The 17,815-nt window shown below is 49.6% G+C and overlaps 7 protein-coding genes across 9 annotated transcripts; 4 read left to right on the top strand and 3 right to left on the bottom strand.

Annotated features, from left to right (window-relative positions):
• Positions 1-1,214: 1,214 nt before the first annotated feature.
• LOC9648882 (protein YIPF1 homolog) lies at positions 1,215-3,489 on the top strand. 2 transcript variants are annotated; one of them, XM_024660203.1, is made up of 7 exons: positions 1,215-1,327; positions 1,424-1,463; positions 1,553-1,603; positions 1,713-1,887; positions 1,943-2,219; positions 2,277-2,624; positions 2,683-3,489. In XM_024660203.1, exons 1-6 carry the CDS (start codon positions 1,280-1,282, stop codon positions 2,484-2,486), a joined length of 801 nt encoding a protein of 266 aa, XP_024515971.1. In that variant the 5' UTR covers positions 1,215-1,279; the 3' UTR covers positions 2,487-2,624; positions 2,683-3,489. The 2 variants fall into 2 exon arrangements, with proteins under 2 accessions (XP_024515971.1, XP_002986407.1); XM_002986361.2 differs by having other exon boundaries at positions 1,523-1,603.
• An 820-nt stretch (positions 3,490-4,309) lies between these two features.
• Positions 4,310-6,609, bottom strand: LOC9649425 (F-box/kelch-repeat protein At3g61590). Its single transcript, XM_002986266.2, has 3 exons — positions 6,493-6,609; positions 4,723-6,373; positions 4,310-4,668 (listed from the first exon to the last, which is right to left on the bottom strand). Exon 2 carries the CDS (start codon positions 6,250-6,252, stop codon positions 4,726-4,728), a length of 1,527 nt encoding a protein of 508 aa, XP_002986312.2. The 5' UTR covers positions 6,253-6,373; positions 6,493-6,609; the 3' UTR covers positions 4,310-4,668; positions 4,723-4,725.
• A 2,486-nt stretch (positions 6,610-9,095) lies between these two features.
• On the top strand, positions 9,096-10,161 carry LOC9648881 (transmembrane protein 18). Its single transcript, XM_002986360.2, has 4 exons — positions 9,096-9,288; positions 9,418-9,523; positions 9,738-9,886; positions 9,946-10,161. Exons 1-4 carry the CDS (start codon positions 9,100-9,102, stop codon positions 10,039-10,041), a joined length of 540 nt encoding a protein of 179 aa, XP_002986406.2. The 5' UTR covers positions 9,096-9,099; the 3' UTR covers positions 10,042-10,161.
• An 11-nt stretch (positions 10,162-10,172) lies between these two features.
• Positions 10,173-11,653, bottom strand: LOC9648880. Its single transcript, XM_002986265.2, has 3 exons — positions 11,459-11,653; positions 11,269-11,393; positions 10,173-11,189 (listed from the first exon to the last, which is right to left on the bottom strand). Exon 3 carries the CDS (start codon positions 11,175-11,177, stop codon positions 10,194-10,196), a length of 984 nt encoding a protein of 327 aa, XP_002986311.2. The 5' UTR covers positions 11,178-11,189; positions 11,269-11,393; positions 11,459-11,653; the 3' UTR covers positions 10,173-10,193.
• A 500-nt stretch (positions 11,654-12,153) lies between these two features.
• On the bottom strand, positions 12,154-13,606 carry LOC9649424 (translation initiation factor IF-2). 2 transcript variants are annotated; one of them, XM_024660204.1, is made up of 6 exons: positions 13,382-13,606; positions 13,190-13,308; positions 13,044-13,099; positions 12,877-12,966; positions 12,731-12,788; positions 12,154-12,673 (listed from the first exon to the last, which is right to left on the bottom strand). In XM_024660204.1, the coding sequence occupies exons 2-6, from the start codon at positions 13,280-13,282 to the stop codon at positions 12,392-12,394; spliced, it is 579 nt and encodes a 192-aa protein (XP_024515972.1). In that variant the 5' UTR covers positions 13,283-13,308; positions 13,382-13,606; the 3' UTR covers positions 12,154-12,391. The 2 variants fall into 2 exon arrangements, with proteins under 2 accessions (XP_024515972.1, XP_024515973.1); XM_024660205.1 differs by lacking the exon at positions 12,877-12,966.
• Positions 13,607-13,759: 153 nt separating this feature from the next.
• LOC112340982 (phosphorylated adapter RNA export protein-like) lies at positions 13,760-15,628 on the top strand. The gene is made up of 7 exons (XM_024660316.1): positions 13,760-14,057; positions 14,122-14,243; positions 14,299-14,536; positions 14,668-14,791; positions 14,867-14,972; positions 15,058-15,195; positions 15,251-15,628. Exons 3-7 carry the CDS (start codon positions 14,458-14,460, stop codon positions 15,509-15,511), a joined length of 708 nt encoding a protein of 235 aa, XP_024516084.1. The 5' UTR covers positions 13,760-14,057; positions 14,122-14,243; positions 14,299-14,457; the 3' UTR covers positions 15,512-15,628.
• Positions 15,629-15,919: 291 nt separating this feature from the next.
• Positions 15,920-17,793, top strand: LOC9649423 (auxin transporter-like protein 3). Its single transcript, XM_024660313.1, has 7 exons — positions 15,920-16,165; positions 16,230-16,421; positions 16,476-16,588; positions 16,642-16,825; positions 16,871-16,965; positions 17,027-17,234; positions 17,291-17,793. Exons 1-7 carry the CDS (start codon positions 16,070-16,072, stop codon positions 17,717-17,719), a joined length of 1,317 nt encoding a protein of 438 aa, XP_024516081.1. The 5' UTR covers positions 15,920-16,069; the 3' UTR covers positions 17,720-17,793.
• Positions 17,794-17,815: the final 22 nt, after the last annotated feature.

The following is a 17,815-nucleotide window of genomic DNA, read 5'->3' as shown; positions in this document are numbered from 1 at the left end:
GACGTGCAGTCCGACACAGCCGCCAAATGAGGCAATGAACTGCACAGCACAAGTTTATTTCACCATGCAACAAGTTCTTGGAAGAATACCTCGGCCCATTCGGGGTGTGCCTCAAGGATGCTGTCGGCTTCAACAACCACTACTCGAGAAGCAGAGACTGGAGGCTCCACATCTCCCACTTTCTCCACGCGAAGAGCGGAATGCGCTCCTGGCCCGATCTGTAATTCATACAAGAGATCATCGTAGTAACAGCAACGTGAGAAAGAAAAGAGAGTGAGTACCTTCACAGAGACACCCATCTCCTGCGCACAACACCCGAGAAGCTGAGTAAGCGCGAGCAGCCTGTGATGGTCAGGAGCCAGCAGCAGTGGCGCTGCCTCGTTGCTTGCGTGCTTCACGGCATCCCGAACAAGGCAGGGCAGCAAGGCGAGCACGCCTGACCAGCCCTGGCACACAACGTTGTCGTGATCAGCAAACATGCGCATGACCTGGGTGGCGACCCCATCCAGCCGTCCGGGGCAAGACCAGGCCTCTGCAACCAGCAAGATCAGACGAGCGAGAGAAAGCATTGGAAGGAGCGCTCACCAGGCAAAGCAGAAGCCACGAGACGCTGGAAAGTGTCGCTGGCACGAGCCCGTGGAGCGGGAGCGAACCATTCGTCCTGGCGGAAGTTGAACTCCGGTGTTGGAAGGCTCACGGTCTCGAAGCGAGTGTGAGCCAGCTGCAGCGCGCCGCTTTGGAAACCAGGATCGTCCTGGTAAGCTATGGCATCGATGAGAATAATAAACGTGCCGCTGGATGGCCAGAAGGCCCAAGCCTCGTCCGGGGTGGCGACCACGAAGTCGAGGCACGGATCCATCCACTCGTGCTCGGACAAGCTCCCCGCGATCTTGTCATGCTGGATGCAAGCGCGCAGGTCTTTGAGAAGCGACGGAACCTGTGACACAACAAGAAGCACTCTCTAGCTCTTATCAGCAATCCACAAAGCTCAAACCTTGTGCGAAAGCGTGAGCACCAGCGTCTTCATCACATAGTGCCGCTCCGCGCTCAGCTTGACAGCCCCGACCAGTGTCTGCATAGAAACCTCGCCATTCCTGCTGGAGAGGGTGAGCTCTGGCGCCACAGCCAGAAAGCCCATTTCGCGAGCTCTCAGGAACCCTATCATATAAACTTATAGCGCTAAATAACCCTAAAATACTTATAGGGCTCTGGTTTTAGGGTATCCACATTTAGGTTAGCGCGCGCGAGGGAGAAGGCGAGGCGCCGGATCGACGACGCGATGTCGGGATACAGCACCATTGGAGGCGATGTCTCGGGCTCCGTGCCGGTAAGATTCCGATCCAGCAGTCGCTCTAGATCTGGTTCTTTGGTAGGGTTTTGTGATCCAGAATTTGATGCGCATTTCCGCATTTCGATGTCCCAGGCAGCCGCTGGAGCAGATCACGTAGCTCTGCAATTCCAAGGTTGGTCCGCTCCGCCGCGCGTGAGATTTCTCGATTTCGAGCTCACACTTGGCTTGCAGACTCGAATTTACAGACTTTTCCACCTACAGATGCGCGAGGGAAGCTGACAGGTTCGTCCAAACCGCCTCGTGACGCCGATGGTATGAACTAAAGAATTTAGAGAAGCTCAGACATTTTTTTTCTTCTTTCTTTGCTTCGTCCTTGCGTGGTCTGAGCTTGTTCTTTTCTCTCTCTTTTTTGTAATTCCAGATACCTTCTCGCGTCCAGCAGAGCCAGAGCAATTCGGCTGGCATGGCTACTTCAATCTCCTCTCTTACAGACCATACTTCAACGTGGACACCTCGGACGTCGTCCAAAGAGTGGGGGATAGCTTGGTTCCTTTCAAGGGAGATTTCGTCGAGAAGACGGCCACAAATCCTGATATGTGAGTGAGAGTTTTTTGGTTTCTTCCGGTTTTGGATTCTAGCTCTGTATTGCAGGTACGGGCCGTTTTGGATCTGCACGACTTTGATCTTTGTCACGGCAGCTCTGGGGAACTTTGCAGCCTACCTGGCTCACAAGACAAGCTCGGCTGGTGACACGCACTGGCACTACGACATAAACAAAGTCAGCTGGTCCGCGGGACTCTTCTATGGCTACGTTGGACTTCTCCCGCTCGGCTTGTATTTCGTGCTCAAGTACCTGGGAGTTGCAACGGGGCTCGTCCAGCTGTGGTGTCTATACGGCTACTCGCTTTTCATTTTCATTCCTACCTCGGTAACGTACATACAGTTCATTCCCTGCTTTTGCTAATCAGTGCTCAAACTTCTCCAGTTCTTGTCGGTCGTTCCCGTAGAGAAATTCAAGTGGGCCGTGGTAGCAGCCGCGGCTGGACTTTCGGCGACCTTCCTGGCCTTGAACCTCCGCACGCACATAAAAACGGCAAGCGAGAGATGGTTTCTGATCGTTTGCGGTTGCTTCGTTTTGCAGCTTGGCTTGGGACTTCTGATGAAGCTGTATTTCTTCACTGTCCAGTTCTCTTAACTCCTCTGTAAGGGAAATATTCACTGTAGCAACGGAGATACGTTTTCTTTTTTCGCACACGGCAGTCTTTTACTCTCCAGTCGGCGTGGTACTGCCACGAGCTTGCATGCCGGGCGAGGCAGTAATATAAAAAGCAAGGTATCGTTCTCTAGTTCCTCTCTGGCCTTTCCTTCTCAGCTCCTTTTCTCGTGGACAGGCAGCAGCAATGCAAGGAAGGACGGGTAGCGCGATTAAAAATGCTGAGTGTTATAATCTTCGCGGCCGTAGCATGCTCCAGATAAGTATTAAGTCCCATTCTTTTCTTTTCACTGTTTTTTTCATTCCTTTGTTTGCTGTTGCATCTGGCCAGAATTTGTGTTCTTTCCTTTTGGCTTGTCTCTTCCTGGCTTGAGTCCACTGCGCTCTTGTTGTTTAGTTTCAATAATTCGCGCATCGCAGGGGCAGTGTAATGCTTGCGGTCGGAATTATTGTGTTGTTGTGAGATCATGTTTCATGATGGATTGTTATTGGCTTTGTCTGTTGGAGATTTCACCCGGGAAGAAAAAACAAAAAAACAGGAGCTTCACGTTTCATGGTTTCGTAATCTCTTGTAGACGTTTTGCTTGACCCTCATCTTTTCTACTTAAGTTCGGTCCAAACGTACGTATCCTAGTGATCGATTACGTATGCATGTACAAAACTGTCTGCCAACTTCAGCTTTCCTTCATATGGATCACAGGTTTATAGTTTGTATCTTTTCATCGCTTTCCTTTTTTCATTCTTTTTGGTTGTTTGCTCTGTTTTGTTGCTGCTGCCGCTGCTGCTGCTGCTGCTGCTGCTGCTGCTGCATCTGGATGTGTTGTTGTTTCGTTCCGCTTGTATTGGAGTCCGTTGCTTGGTTGCCGTTGTTTTTATTTCCTTGTCTCGGATGGCTATAATAATTCGAACACACTCAATAATGCAGAATCATTGTGTAAGTTCATGTCTAAAGTTTGGTTGATGAATAGGCGATTTCTTTTTGCGATCTACTTTTTAAGATAATCTAGACAAAGTTCCACGCTCGCTCGCTCGCCCCGCCTTTTTTCTCGAGATGGGGCGAAAGTTGTATAGAGATGGGAGGATGGATGTTTGCTCCTGGCTCGCTGGCTGGCTGCGTGACATAGGAATCAACACCACCTTTGTCCGAGAGCCTGGCACGACGAGACGAGAGGAGGGAGAGAAAGAAACGGGAGGAGAGAAAAAAGAGGAGAAACTTTCGCTTCTTCGAGACATCATAATCTGGAGCTACGCACGAAAGGTGAGCAAAGCCAGCCAGCGAGCGAGATCAAAACAGGAAATCAAAAGCTCCAGGCTGAGAAAATAAATAAACAAACAAACTTTTCCAGCAAAGTAGCAGAGGAAAGAAAAAAAAGAAATCCTTCCATCCATCCATCATTCATTGGCGCCATCAATTTGGCCTCTCAGACAGACACACTGTATGTGTGCGTCGCGACTACGAGAAAGCTAATGACGAACAAACCAACACTCATAACTAGCGACAAAGAGGAAGAACAAGAAAAAAAATATATATGAAAGCCTCCACTACACACAGAGAGAAACGGCCATGAGTAATTATTCTATCCATCTCCTCCCAATCTATCAATCTCTCTCTCTCCTTTTTCTCTCTCGACTCGTCACTCGACTATCGACTCACTCGATCTATAATATCTATCTAGACTTTCAGTTTCGTTGCTGCAATCAAAACGTAGCCTGTCCTGTCCGACTGTTGCGAAATGCATGCACAGCAAACAAACAACCAGAAACCAACGAGGACAATGCGACGGACGAGGCGGAGAGAAATCGAATCGAGGCAAGAGCAAGGACTTTAAACTTAAGCGATAACTTACGGACGAACAACAAGAAAAAACCAATCAATCTTAACAACAAGAGCCGCAGGACAAGAGGATCCGAGCTAAAAAATAAAAGTAGAAAAAACATACCCGTCAACATTAGAGGGAGAGATCCGTGCGTTGGTTGCTCTAATCCTCTCGTCCGTTCTTCCTTCTCGGGTTCTTCTAAGCATACGAGCGATGCGAGCGGAAGAGAGACCAGTCCTTTCGATCCCGATCCCCCACAACCACCACTCCATATAATAAATCTCCAATTCTCCTATAAAGGTACGTACTTCGTAGTAAAAATCTCGTGCTTTCCCAGCCGCCACCACCTGAAAATTCGCAAAACTATCAAACCAAAGCAGCAGTACTTTCTCGTCTCTCACCTCTCAAACCGAGACGTCCAGCCGGGGTTGGAAGCAGAATCCCGTGAAGAGATGCAACGGGTCACGCTTGAGCACCGGACAGGCTCTCGCCCACGTCCACGATCCTTGCGGGATATCGAAAACCATGAGCTGGGGGCTGCCGTAGCTGTGAATGTAGATCAAGTCACCGTGGCCGCTACACGAGAAAACGTCGTCCAGGCCACCCGCAAATCCATGGAACTGCTTGGTCGGCATCCTGCTAATCTGCTTCCACTCCCCCTGGAGCTCCCACACCCCGACCCCCTTGATGAAGTCATACGTCCCAATGCCGCCAACCATCACCAGCCTCTCCCAGCAGTTCACCAACCGGACGCACGAAAGAGAGCACGGCATCGGGAGTATCAAGTCCTGGAACGCCCCGTGACTGATGTCGTAGGCAATCAGTCCATGCCGCGAGTAATCATGCCCGGCACCAACAGTCGAGTGCGTGACGCAGTAGAAAACCCCGTTGCATATGTTGCTCTCCTCCCCAGGTCTCCAGCCTTGCAAGAGCTTGAACCTCGGGCTCCTCCACGCCGCTAGGCCGGAATCATACACCTCGATAGACAAGCTCCACTGTGCGTAGTCGTTCGTCACTGGCGTGGACCTGGCCACCACGATCTTGTAGTCCTCGCCTTGCACGCACATCGCCACCGCGCAGTAGTCGGAGCTCAGCCTCTCCGGCGGCCGCGGGAGCTGCCGCCAGGCCTTGGTCATCGGGTTGCAAACGTAAGCCACCTCCGAGTTGGTCTTGTCGAGAAAGCACGCCAGGCCGCCGGCCGAGGCCACGAAGCTTGCCGAGGGGTCGTCGAGCGGCGGGAGGACGAAGTTGTGCCACTTCCGGGACGTCGGGTCGAATGCCACCCCGACCATCTTCTCCGAGTCCTTGTACATGAGATACCACGGCTTGTGAGTCGTGACTTGCGCGCACAGCGCCATGAAGGACTTGGAGGTGGTGATGCCATGCCACCGCTTGCAAACAGCCCGGGCTCGGAACAGGCTCAGCAGAGGCAATGCCGCGAAGATCTTCTCGAGCAGATCGTCCGGGAGGGAGCTAAACTCGTCGTCCGAGGACGGCGAAGCGGTAGCCGAAGTCGCAGTCGCGGACGAAGCAGCAGCAGTAGCAGTCATCCCATCGCTCTTCCAGCCGCTGCTGCCAAAACTACGCGATTCCGGGGCCAGCTGAAGGCTCGGAAAAGCGTGAGTCATGGTCATCACCGGTACTCTGTCTGGAGCAGCGGCTTCGCTCCACCCACATTTGCCGCTGCCGTGAGCCAGCATCACAGCCCAGTTGCTACCGTCCTTGTCCCAAAAGCATTGCTCCTGTTCTTCGATGTGTACTGGGCTGCCCCATCCAATCCCCCCGTGCTCGACCAGACCATAGGCACCGATTTGCGGCACACCAACATCGTGGTGGCACCAGTAGCCTTGATCGCCATAGTGCTCCTTTCCAAACCATCCAGTGGCTGTGGCGAATACACTTCCACCTATCCATCCCCACTGCCCATCCATTTTATCCTGCCTGATCTCTTTTTTTTTTTACCTCTCCCTTCTGGAGGTACCTTTGTTCGTTCTCGAGATCAACGAAGAATGAATCTAGAATCGTCCGCTCGGGATCGATCGATCGAGCAATCTGGAAAGAAAGAAAGCAAACAAATGAAAATTTTACTTTTGCGGTGACGCTACCTATCCCCCTATAAATTCGAAGCGAAAAAAGGGGATGAAAGGACGACCGAGGAAGAGATGCCATACCTCTGCGCAAATCGATAATGCACGACCATGGAAGAACAGCAGCCGCAGCAGAGAGGATTATTCCAGCCGACTCTTCAATCTCGGCCCCTTTCTCTGCTTGCTCGGCATCAGATCGAGGGAGAAAAGAGGGCATCTATCAAGCGGCGGCACGATTCCAGATTGCCGATTCCATACCATCCCCGGCGTCTGGAAGGAAAACAGCACTTCTCAGCGTCCAGCTCAAAAACATCGCGATTCTTGGCAAGAAATGTAGGATCGCGATCCAGCGCTCGGGAAATCGATGCTTCCGCTCGAAATATCGCGATTCCAGCCCGAAGTATCTCGATTTCTCGGCAAGAAATGCAGGATCGCGATCCAGGAGGGGCGATTCACCGAAGCAAGGCAAAGATTCTCACCTCCCTTCTCACGGAGCGCCAGGCGCCGGCCCGACGATTCCTATGCCGATGAAGCGAGCGGAGAGGGCGAAGCAGGGCCGTCGATCCGTCCAGATCAGCGGTCGAGCGCCGCCCCGTTTGGCCATATCTAGCACCACACTCTAAATGAGAATAGAGGGAGAGACCCTAGCAAATGGTGGGTACGCACGTTAAATACTTGGGCCTGGCCACTTCTCGTACGAAAATTGTGACCACTCCACGTGGTCCCTGCGCAACCACCATGCAGACAAGCGTACGGCCTCTCCCCGTCGCGCCGCCGTTTGAGGTTGGGAAACCACCGGTACGGCATTGCGGCTCATAGGTTGCGGTAAAACGGGGCAAAACCCTTTTTTAATTACCTCTGGGTAAAAACAAAATTGACTGGTGAGGGTGACGCGGATCGAACGGCGACGCGATTTGCATCGTACGGCTGGCATTCAATGCGGCGCGAGATATTCCCTTGTTTGGGCTCAAGTTTAAAGGAGGGTTGTTTTCTGGGCGGACATCGTTGTCGCATTGGATAGTTTTTCTAAATATTTTCCATTTTTCAATTTTAGTATTTTGCGAACGTACGCTATTTGCAAAAGTTTTTAATGATTTTTTTATTTTTATATGGTTTCGTTTCTTGTTTTGTTTTTGTGCGCCCCTTGCTGGAATGTTTCTGCCTGTTGTTGTTGTGGGTCTCTCCTAGATTCATGTGTCAACTTTGTGTCGTGCCCTAAAAACGTATAGCGCTTTTGGTCAGCCTCAATCAGCCCCTCCAAAGTCACAGTCGACAGCCATTGTTTAGGGAAAAGCTGGATGCCTCCTTTGCACTAACTTGGTGAATTGCACAAAGTGGTCCCATGCGAGAGTGCAATGCTTGAGCGGCAAGCCTACAAATCGACATTCTAGATTCTCCTCTGATTAAAACTAGACATTAGTTTTATATGGATTGTTTTAGATAATGCCGGGATGGGTTTTGCGGTCCGAACGTGTAAGCGATAGCAGCAACATCACAAATCCTTTGATAAGCTAATGTATGTGTTTTCTTTCAATCACTAAGCCTAAAAGTCAAGAACTGACAACAATAGAACCCCGCCACCTTTTGGAAAAGCAGTATAATTCTATGCATAGCTTTGACAAACCGCACATGTGAGTTTTCTTTAATAGTCGCTTAAGGTTGCTGTTGGGCGATGTTGCTGTTGCTTGTTGTTACTTCCTTGGAACCCTATCCATCGAAAGAGATGTAAAGTAAAGCAAACGAGTCCACTTTTGAGTTGTATCATAACCTAAAGTGTCCTGGAATCGAATAATGCTGTCGAGTTAACAAACCCAAACAAGCCACAACCAAACAACACATTTATTTATTCCTTTCAAACGCGGGCAGAAATCCTTTTTGGGTGGCCATTCGCATTCGTCTGCATGTGGGCTCTCGAGGAATATAAATATTCTAATCGCATCTCGGTCGGCATGCAAAGATTGATGTCGGGAGCTGCTCCTTCGCATGGGGTGGCGGAAAATGAAATATTTAGGGCTCCCCCCTTTCCCCCCTTAGTATATGCCGCCTTAAAGCCGCCCGAAATACACGTCGCTGTCAACGTGGCGGCACGCCATTGCTCTCGAGCCTAGCACGCGCGCTGTGGTACCGCTGCCGTGCAGTCTCTCGTGTAAATTTGTGACCGCTACCATAGTGCGCTGGTGTGTGAAATGGGCCGCTGAAAAAAATGCTAAATTTTGGGACCGCGCGTGTTAGTACGGAAGACATGGAGCGGCCGTAGGCTCACGGGGAAGGTCATGGCGTCCTTTTCCATGGTTGGCATGCGCGCGCGCGCGCATCGGTCGGCGGTTCGAACCAGCCCTAGCCGTTGGAGAATCAGGGCAGGATATTCGTCGCAACTGCCGGTTCGTCTTCAGCTGACAAGAGTTCGTTGTCTGACACGTGGCAAGGAATTATTTCACGAAATATGATAATGTTTTGGCTACACGTGCACCAAATCCTTGTTAGATTCTTCCATGTCTTAAACTTTTTTGTGTACGGCTGGCCCAAGGCTTGATTCGCGGTTTGGGAAATGCCAAACCATATGTTCGTACCTACTTTTCAGCAACTATAGAATCCAAGGTAGTTATTTTTCACCGTTGCCCTAGAATTTGAATTTGAAAACGATCGAGAGCTCAATTCCGGGGTGGAGCGGCTAGGGCACAATCAGATCAGATGGAAGAGGAGAGGGGAGGCGCAGTGGCGGAGGCAGCTGCGGCGGCTATGGCGTCGATCGATGGTATGGCCGGGATGGTGGAAGATCTCAGCATTGAATTGCGGCGGCAGTGGGACTACGTCGCGAGCGCCCCGGATGGAGCGCTTTTGGGGCCCGTCTTCTCGTTTCTTCGTGCCGTGGATTGGATGGTACGCTTCGCTATACTCGCAGTTTCTTTGCTTTTACTTCATGAATTGGATCGGCATCGATCTTGCAAAATAATTTTTTGTGATCTAAAAGATCTCTCTCTCTCTCTCTCTCTTTTCTGTGAATTGCAGGAACCATGGCTGCTGCTGCTCATAATTTTCCACGCTGGTTTGCTCACAGTGGCGATTCGGACGCGAGAAAACAACAACATGCAAATGTTGCTATTCACATTTGGACGTAAGTTCATCGTCTTTTGTTTCTTCTTTTCGCGTCGCTTGGTTTGATTTGCCATGCGGTTTCTTGTGTTTTTTTTCTGCTTTCTCTTTGTTTTTGTCCCGACCGAAACTTTGTTTGACAGTTTTTGATCGAATGTTTCGAGATTGGTTTCTCATGAATATGTCGTGATTATTGTTTGCTTTCACTAACTCGCTACCGACATTATGATTGACAGTGTTGAGCGTCTATTCTGCGGAAAAAATCAATACCCTGCTCGCCAGGAATTGGGAAAGGTTCTCACGCAAGCCATACTTTGACCGGGATGGAGTGTTCGTATCAACAGTATGGTCGGGCCCTCTGTTACTGATTGGGACAGTCATCCTGGTAAGAAAAAGAAAAGTTTAGAAGATCTCTCTCAATTTTTTGACTCAACGCTCGCGCAGGTAAACACATTGCGAACGCTCGTCAAGCTTCTTGTCAAGTGGAAGAGAGCCGAGCTGAAACATCGGGCATACTTGGCACGAAAAAGGTCCAGCTAAAACTCACACAATGCGAGGTAAGAGATAGAAACAAAAAAACCAGTTTTGTTCTTCCAAATCCGCTCAACGAACGAGAAAATAAAAAAAGAAGTTTCGTGCTCGCGAGCGACGACGATCAAATCAGACACTGATGAAATCAAACTCCCTGCGATCTAGAGGTGCCTTCTGATGATATATTGTTCTAACCAATCGAAAATCTCGCTACACTTTCGAGCAGTGACGGCGTGCCGCGCCTCGGCCACCCGGATCAAACAGTTGACACTCTCCACCACCATTTCTCTCTCGTCCTCGTCCGCCTCGCCGAAAATATCCGCGCGCTGCAACAGCTCCCGGATCTCCGACGTCTGCATGGCCGAAGTTACAAACCCCTCGCCGTTGATCACGCCGTGGATCACGAGCGCCGCGAAGAGCTTGGAGGCGCCGTGGGAGCTCAAGAGGCCGCGGAAGATCTCCGAAGTGACGGGAAAGTCGAGGCAGGCAATTTCTTCCGTGGGGATCCCTTTGCTCTGCAAGGCTCGGATCTCTCGCTCGATCTTGGCGGCAGTGAGCGAGTCCTTGGGCATATGAACGAAGAGCGTCGGCGGGTATCTGTTCGTAGCTCGCTGGAAAGCTCGCGTCACGCCGTGCGAGATCATGATCACCAGCGCCGCGAATTCGATCCGGAGCGCCAGCGCCGAGACGAAGCTCCCGCCGGACGCGCAGCCGAGAGCTACCAGCGGCAGATTCGCCATCCCGTGCCTGTTCTTCCAAGAATCCACGATCCTCTCCACGTTGAAAGCGTCCTGGGAGGCCTCGAGCGGCCAGGTTTGCCAGTAGTCCTTGGCGCTCTTGATGGCCACCACGGCGTAGCGCGCGGCGATCGCGCGCTGGGTGATCGCGCTGTGCTCCGGGAGGCCCTTGCAGCGCGCGCAATCGCGGTGGGGCGGGAAGAAGTCGCCGGGAGATCCACAGCCCGGGTGCGCGATGAAGAGGATTGCGCGCGGTGGAGAGCTCGGGATTTGCCACACCAGCTCCACGCCTTCGAGTAGCTCGTGAGTTGGAGCGCTGCTCGCCCAGTGATCTTGGCGACTGTGGCTACTGCTGCTGCTCGTGAAGATCACCACTGGTGGCGGGGATGGCGTTCGCTCTTCTTCCATTTGCTTCTCGATCTGGCGATACAAACCAAAAAATAGTTTTTTTTTTCCGATTGATTGATCACTGGATTGAGCTCTCGGTTTAGAGACTTACCGTATCATCGAATCACTCAAGCTCTACGTGGCTAGCTTCGGCGCGAGAGAAGGTGAGCGTTATGCTTCCATCTGCAAAAGAAAAGATTTTTCAATCTTTGAAGAGTTTTCAATCTGTGCTTCGATCTGCAAAACAAGAGAGTTTTCAATCGATCAGAGCGTTTTAGGATTTTGACTTCTAGATCACTCACCAGCTATCATGGATCGTTCTAGAGCCTCTCAAAATCACTTACGCAGTGAGAATTCTCAGTAGCATTCTTGTTTGCTCTATGCGCAGGCATTTTAGAGGTTAGATAAGATCTAATGAATCTAGCAAAATATCTTCTCGCCAGGAAAATCTTCCTCTTCATAGATCACGTCTTGATAGATCACAGGGACTTCTTCTTCACTGGAAGAACAATGGAACCTACTGGAGTCTGGAATCCAATAGCCGGATCTCAGCCGTCAGCTTTGCCACGCGTCGGCCATCCCTGCAGGGCTTCACGTGGGCGCGCACCAATCGCAAGTGTGGGCCAATGGCAGCTTGCCACGTTGGTGCTGCCTGGGCCGGGTGGGACAGGCCCACGTGATAATCACGAGGGAGGGGACCGCGACATCGCACCACGTGGACACTTCCACTACACCGGTTTGGTGGGCTATGACATGAGTGACGTGGACGGATATTTTTTCCCCTTTACATCCCCTGTACGGACACACGATCCCCTTGCCAAATTTGACTATAGCGTGTACGGAAGGGAGGATCCCGCGGATATTTTCAGATTTCTGGTTCGTTCGAGTGGAAAGAGGGACCCTCTCTATGATCAAGGAAGCGGTTGCTCGAAAGCTCTTTTTTCCTTAGCTTTTTCCTTTTTCCTTGTCAATGGCACGAGTTTTTCTTTTCCTCTTAGAACAGTAAGCTTGTTTCTCTTTATGAAACATTTGAAGATCACAGTCTCGATCAGTGGCGAGTGTCCTGTCAACGCACTAGAAAGCCGGACTGCTTAGAAAGCTTCACGGCATGGCTGGTAGGCCACCACCTCTCGATCAATCTGTCAATCGATCCAGGCCGTTCGTTCGTTGGTTCTTTCGATTCTGCTATCTGCTTGAAAAAGAAAAAAATTCCACCGAAACTTTCACGCACCTCGTCACTTTCTGGAACGAGAAGGCGCTGCCGCGGCTGCTGATTTCGCTGGAGCAGCGGGAGTTTTGGAGATGGACACCCTGGTAGCAGCGGGGGTTTTGGAGATTGACGCCCGGGTAGCAGCGGGAGCTGCTGCAGCTGCCGGAGATGGCACCGTCGCATCAGCTGGCGGCTTTGGTTTCTTTGGCTTGGTTTTTTTCTTCTTGTTCTTGGCCTCTTGCCCCGCGCGGTACTTCCGGTTCAGATCGTCGACTTTGGCACGTACTTCGTCTTCCTTTCGTTGCTTCTGGAATTGGAACAAAACAGCTTGGAGAAACTTCTTTACGAGAACAAAGCCAATTACCTCTTGTAGCTCAGCCACAGGTTTCCAGACATTAGCTCCTTCGGAACACCTCTTGTGCCTAGAAAACAAAAGCTTAAGAACCAGTAAAACGAAAAGCAAGAAGAGAAACACAAGCAGAAAAGAAAAAACAAAAACAACGAGCTTACTGCTCAAGCTGCGTTTCCAGAGGACACTGATATCCACACTTGTATTGGACCCACAGGCGACCACTGTCTTTGTCCCCTTTAACTTTGTACCTGATGGTGCAAGCAAGCAAAAAAAATGTCTAGGACCTCTTTTTGCATGGACGAAACTAGCGAGGTGGATTTTTTACTTGACACCAAGAACTGTTGCTTGGATTCCAAGAGCAGTAGTGATAAGTTCATTAGCCTGCATTGACGAATGAATCAAATGTATGTGACTCTTAACTCACGAAGGGAATCGAGAAAAAAGGAGGAAAGGGAGACATTTGATACATACCCGGACAACGCCAAACGGTAGAAGATCATCAATGTCAGTGTAAAACGCGGGTGCTTTCTTCTTCTTTCTTTTGCCTTTCTTTTTCGGAGGCATGCTCAAGCGTGCCCACCTTCAAAGACCTACTCAGCAAAGGAAATAAAGATCCATTCATCCATCCATGACGAAAGAGAGGGATAATCCGCGCTTGCTTACCCGATCTGGATCCTGGAAGCGCCGCATTGACCCTAAGCGCTCCCCACGATCTTGGCAGACTTCCGAAAATCTCCCGAATTGCGGCGGCGGCGGCGGCAGCGACAGCGGCAATGGCAGCGGCTTGGCGATCGCTGGCAACGCGAAGCTCGTGGCACTGATCCTCGTCGCAATGCCGATTCCAAGCTGAGCAAAATCCATAGCCTCCTAAACCCTCCATTCTACTCATCGCCCTCAAGCGATGCCATCGCATGGGGCGCGTAATTGAAAAGGCTGGACATTCCAGGCGGGCCCCTGGAACATTCTGGGCGGGAATGAGCTAGTCAACTTTTAGGGTTCTCTGACCGCGATGGAATGCAACCAAATAAGCGTTCTAGGGTTTATGTTCTTCGATGGACAGCGCCATCCCCTCGACGATCGCGGCAGCGGTGGAGGCAGCGGCAGGGATAGCATCATCAGCTGCGCTTGCGGCGCGAGCCAATCCAGGTCACTCTCATTCGGGATTCGGGTGCTTCCCTGCCGCTCCCCAGAATTTTGCCTTCTATCCTTGCTATCTTCCACCTTACTACTATCCATCCAATGCTCAAGGAATCTCTACACACACCCAGCATTCTCATGCTTGTCCAGCGTTTCCTCCAAACTTTCAAGATCACTCCACTGCTCAGGAGCATCACGAAGGGTATCTTACTTCTTTTCCTGCGTCTAGATTGATTTGATCTCTCGAGTTTTTGCTTGGCTTGAAGGGTGGAGGACTGGAATCACGCTGAAGAACTGGAAGAAGATGTGGAGGAGGAAGAACCTCAGTTTGTGCTCTCGGACGAGTGGGCGGAGTTTTTTGCTCGATCTGAAGCGAGACGGAAAGAAAGTAAGTTTGTTCTAGCAAAAACGAAGATCTAAGATCGTTTTTTCTTTCTTTCCAGGGAAGGAGCTGCAAAAGAAGAATGCCAAGGCTGCTCAACTCGCTGCCAAGCTACAAGCAAAACTAGAAAAAATGAGCAATCCAAATGGAGCTCCAGCTCCAGAAATTTGATTGATAGAACTTTGTTTTGCATGAACCCTAATTTGCTAGGGGAAAAGAAATGGAGGACAGTGCGTCTATGGAGGCCGATCCAAGGCCTGGAATGGAGCTTCGATCAACATCGGCTGATGGCGAAGCTGGTACGCGTTTGATTTTGATTTGTGTGGATCATCTGACCGTTTCGCGTGCGCCATAGGATAATCGTCTTTGCTCTTCTTCTTCTCTCTCTTGCTCTTCAATGGTAAGCTCACGTATGCTCCCTGTTTATCAGGTGCAGCTAAGCATCGCAAGAGGAAGAGATTGGCACAGTCACGGAGGAAGGCGCAGAGAGATTCTTCTTCCGATGGGAGAAATTCTTGCGGCGACCTTGAGAGCTTCCAAGGCGATCTCCAAACGTAAGTGGTTCTTTTTCTTTCTTTCCTGGATTTCTACTTTGGCTTCTCATCTTCTTTTTCTTCTTCTTCACGCAGTTATGTCGACGCAGTGTGTAAGCATCTAAACGAGACGAAGTTCTTCGTGGTCGGGATGGCAGTGGAAATGCTGGGGATGAAGATGGTGAACGATCTTGTCAAAGAGGCAAAGCTTTTTCCTTTACTTCTTCTCTTTTCTGGACAGAGTTTGTGGCTCGAGCGACTAACTGGGCTTTCGTTCTTCTCTTCAGGTAGACGAGATTGAGAAAAATGGTGGCCAAATGACTCAGGATGGCTCACGAAGGCGTACACCCGGTGGTGTGCTGCTAAATCTGCTCAAGCTGCGGCTAGAGCCGGAGCTATACAAGACGATCGTCTCCAGCTCAAGAGTAAGCTCATCTCCTAGAAACGTTTCTAGAGTTTCTGAGTAAGTTCCAATTGCAGAAGAAAGCAGTGGAATTTGCAAAACGCAGGAGGGAAATGGACAAGAACGATCCTAGCGAAGGGCGGCGGAAGCGCAGCAAAGTGTGCGAAGCGGAGACGGGAAGCGGTGAGAAGGAGGAAGGTGAATTGGACGAAAACGAAGGCGGCGAAAGGGGTGAAGTATTTGATCTTGACGCTGTGAAAGACGAAGATGGGGAACAACTTCCCAGTTTTCCAGCTCCCGAAGGAAGGGACACTGTAAGTTACGGTGATTTGTTCTAGTCTTTCATCCTACTGCGCATTAAAGATTAAACAGGATCAAAGAGCGATAAACTAAGAAGAAAAAACCAAAACAAAAACAAGAAAAAAAAAATTAAAAGAAAACAGAATTCCCTCAAATAGCACGCGCCTTCAGGAGTGTAAGTTTTGTAAGAATATATGTGAAGACCAAATAAAATAAAATAAAATAAATAAAGCTTGAAGAAAGGTCTCTAGAAATTTGAGAGATGTTAGATTTCCAAGTAATCCAGATTTGCAACCAAGACTTGCTGGAGAGCAGTTTGGTGGTAGAACAGGAGGAGAATGGGGGTTCTTGGAAGTTCCTCAAGAAGATTCAACGACGTCTCCTGCAAAAAAATGTCAGGGAAAACAATAAAAATAAGAAAAGAAGTGCGTTCTTGATGCTCTAGAGCTGTAGACGTCAATGCTCTTATGGCTGAGTATTTGGCAGCGTCTGTAACTTCGATGAGCAGGAAATTGTTTTCTCTTCAGCGTTTAGTTGAGCGCCTAGAGCAATTGAGCGATTGTTCTTGGAGGGGATATGCAAAATAAGAATTTCCAATGGGCAGCAGACATCCTTGGCATGATTTCCTGCTTCGAGTCTTATGGCATGGAGGCTCCACATTCGATGCCTGGTTAAACATTTCATCGGTCAAGGTTCGGAATCTCCGTTTCTTTCCCATTGTATATTGCTCGACTGATATAATTTGATGATTCGTAGATGGCTTCACGGCTACTCACGATGCCACAATCAACTGCACAAATGGGGCTACCCTCTGCCATTGCTTATCAACTGTTTCAGGGAGGAATGGGAGCGTGGGTTCAACATGTAATCGGCATTCTGTTTTTGAAATACAGATTGCACCATCAGTCAGGTGCTTCAGACAGGACCAGGTTTACAACAACGACACAGGTAGAATCAGTGGCCACTGATATTGTTCTACTTATTCTCTTATTTGTTTTCCAGCTTCATGAAGTCATTGGTGGGCACCTCGGCCCTCGATGGAGAGCAGTCTCCTTTGTCTTAAACATTGTCTGTGTCTTCTATGTATGCTCTCTCCAGCTTGTTGCTTGCAGCAAGTAAGATTTATTATCATTCTGAAACACTGATTAGGAAGTTTGTTCTTGTGCAGTATTGTCTACAACCTCAACAGAACATTGGACAAAAGGACTTGGACGTCTGTGTTTACTGCGGTTTTCTCTCTGACAATCTTTATTCCAAATGCTCACAACTATAGGATCTGGTCTTTCCTTGGCGTCATTACAACCACTTACGTTGCTGCATATTTGGTAGTAGCGACTCTAGCTCATGAAAAGGCAAGAAATACATTGATTTCAACAATATAATCAGTGGAATTGTAGGTTGCAGGTGTAAAATACACAACGCCTCACAGCTACGAGGAGTATTTCACTGGTCTCTCCGGCTTGACAATCCTTGGACATGTTGTTGTCCCTGTGTAAGAGATTTTTCTTGATCTACTTGCTAGATTTTCTTAATTAATTTCGGGGTAATGGCAGAGAAATTATGGATGCAATGTGGAAGCCTCAAGAGTTTTCGATGGCCAATGCCTATTCGGTGATCTACATTCTCTTGGTCACCATGATTCCAAGCATCAGTATGAACCGCAGATTTGGGGACATCCTCCTCAAGCACCCCAATGCCCTGTCTTTGCTTCCGAGTTCCAAGTTCCGTGATACCGCCATAATTCTCTTGCTGGTGCACCTGGTACGACCGTTCAGTATGTCCATATATGGTCTTGCAATTTACCACAGAATCTGCAGTTTATCAACTTTGGAATGTACTCCCTTGCCGTGTATGCAATGTGGGAGAAGCTACTGCGTGTGCACGACTCACCGAGCTATGGCAAGAAGATATTATCCAGAGTCCCAGTATTCCTAGCCTTCTGGCTGACCGCTTTGGCATTTCCGTTCTTTGGGATCATCAGCAAAATTTTGGACGCCACTTTCATTATATGGAACTTCTATGTGATTCCTTGCGCAGCTTACAACCTGGTGTTCTGGTCACGTACTGTGCAGCAACAGTCGAAGTCACTCTCAACTTTTGGCTGGGTGACAGATTTCAGTTTGAATCTTGGGGTCATACTGTGGGTTGTTATTGTGGAATGCGGGCTGGCACTATGGGGTGATATGGTTAGCCTTCTCAGCCTAAAAGACGACTTGCGCTTATTTGCGAAGTGCTACAACTGCTGAGTTGAACCAACATGGTGAACAGTCGACTCAGAACCATCTTTCAGCAGCTTCCACTAACACGCCGTTTCAAAGTTTCTGGGCCCCCTTCCGAGTGAA

Source organism: Selaginella moellendorffii, unplaced genomic scaffold (genome assembly GCF_000143415.4).
Source record: "Selaginella moellendorffii unplaced genomic scaffold, v1.0 SELMOscaffold_73, whole genome shotgun sequence".
Lineage (NCBI taxonomy): Eukaryota > Viridiplantae > Streptophyta > Lycopodiopsida > Selaginellales > Selaginellaceae > Selaginella > Selaginella moellendorffii.
This window is presented reverse-complemented; position numbering and strand designations above follow the sequence as displayed.

Excerpts from the sequence above, each read along its gene's own strand:
- LOC9649425 (XM_002986266.2), bottom strand. The coding sequence starts at position 6,252 with ATGGATGGGCAGTGGGGATGGATAGGTGGAAGTGTATTCGCCACAGCC.
- LOC9648881 (XM_002986360.2), top strand. The coding sequence starts at position 9,100 with ATGGAAGAGGAGAGGGGAGGCGCAGTGGCGGAGGCAGCTGCGGCGGCT. Across the intron at positions 9,289-9,417 it reads TTCGTGCCGTGGATTGGATG|GAACCATGGCTGCTGCTGCT; the intron begins GTACGCTTCGCT and ends TGTGAATTGCAG. Across the intron at positions 9,887-9,945 it reads TGATTGGGACAGTCATCCTG|GTAAACACATTGCGAACGCT; the intron begins GTAAGAAAAAGA and ends ACGCTCGCGCAG.
- LOC112340982 (XM_024660316.1), top strand. The coding sequence starts at position 14,458 with ATGGAGGACAGTGCGTCTATGGAGGCCGATCCAAGGCCTGGAATGGAG. Across the intron at positions 14,537-14,667 it reads ATCGGCTGATGGCGAAGCTG|GTGCAGCTAAGCATCGCAAG; the intron begins GTACGCGTTTGA and ends CCTGTTTATCAG. Across the intron at positions 14,792-14,866 it reads TTCCAAGGCGATCTCCAAAC|TTATGTCGACGCAGTGTGTA; the intron begins GTAAGTGGTTCT and ends TTCTTCACGCAG.
- LOC9648880 (XM_002986265.2), bottom strand. The coding sequence starts at position 11,177 with ATGGAAGAAGAGCGAACGCCATCCCCGCCACCAGTGGTGATCTTCACG.
- LOC9648882 (XM_002986361.2), top strand. The coding sequence starts at position 1,280 with ATGTCGGGATACAGCACCATTGGAGGCGATGTCTCGGGCTCCGTGCCG. Across the intron at positions 1,328-1,423 it reads ATGTCTCGGGCTCCGTGCCG|GCAGCCGCTGGAGCAGATCA; the intron begins GTAAGATTCCGA and ends TCGATGTCCCAG. Across the intron at positions 1,888-1,942 it reads ACGGCCACAAATCCTGATAT|GTACGGGCCGTTTTGGATCT; the intron begins GTGAGTGAGAGT and ends TCTGTATTGCAG.
- LOC9649423 (XM_024660313.1), top strand. The coding sequence starts at position 16,070 with ATGGGCAGCAGACATCCTTGGCATGATTTCCTGCTTCGAGTCTTATGG. Across the intron at positions 16,166-16,229 it reads TAAACATTTCATCGGTCAAG|ATGGCTTCACGGCTACTCAC; the intron begins GTTCGGAATCTC and ends GATGATTCGTAG. Across the intron at positions 16,589-16,641 it reads CAGCTTGTTGCTTGCAGCAA|TATTGTCTACAACCTCAACA; the intron begins GTAAGATTTATT and ends GTTCTTGTGCAG.
- LOC9649424 (XM_024660204.1), bottom strand. The coding sequence starts at position 13,282 with ATGCCTCCGAAAAAGAAAGGCAAAAGAAAGAAGAAGAAAGCACCCGCG. Across the intron at positions 13,100-13,189 it reads TACCGTTTGGCGTTGTCCGG|GCTAATGAACTTATCACTAC; the intron begins GTATGTATCAAA and ends TCGTCAATGCAG. Across the intron at positions 12,967-13,043 it reads GCAACAGTTCTTGGTGTCAA|GTACAAAGTTAAAGGGGACA; the intron begins GTAAAAAATCCA and ends TTGCACCATCAG.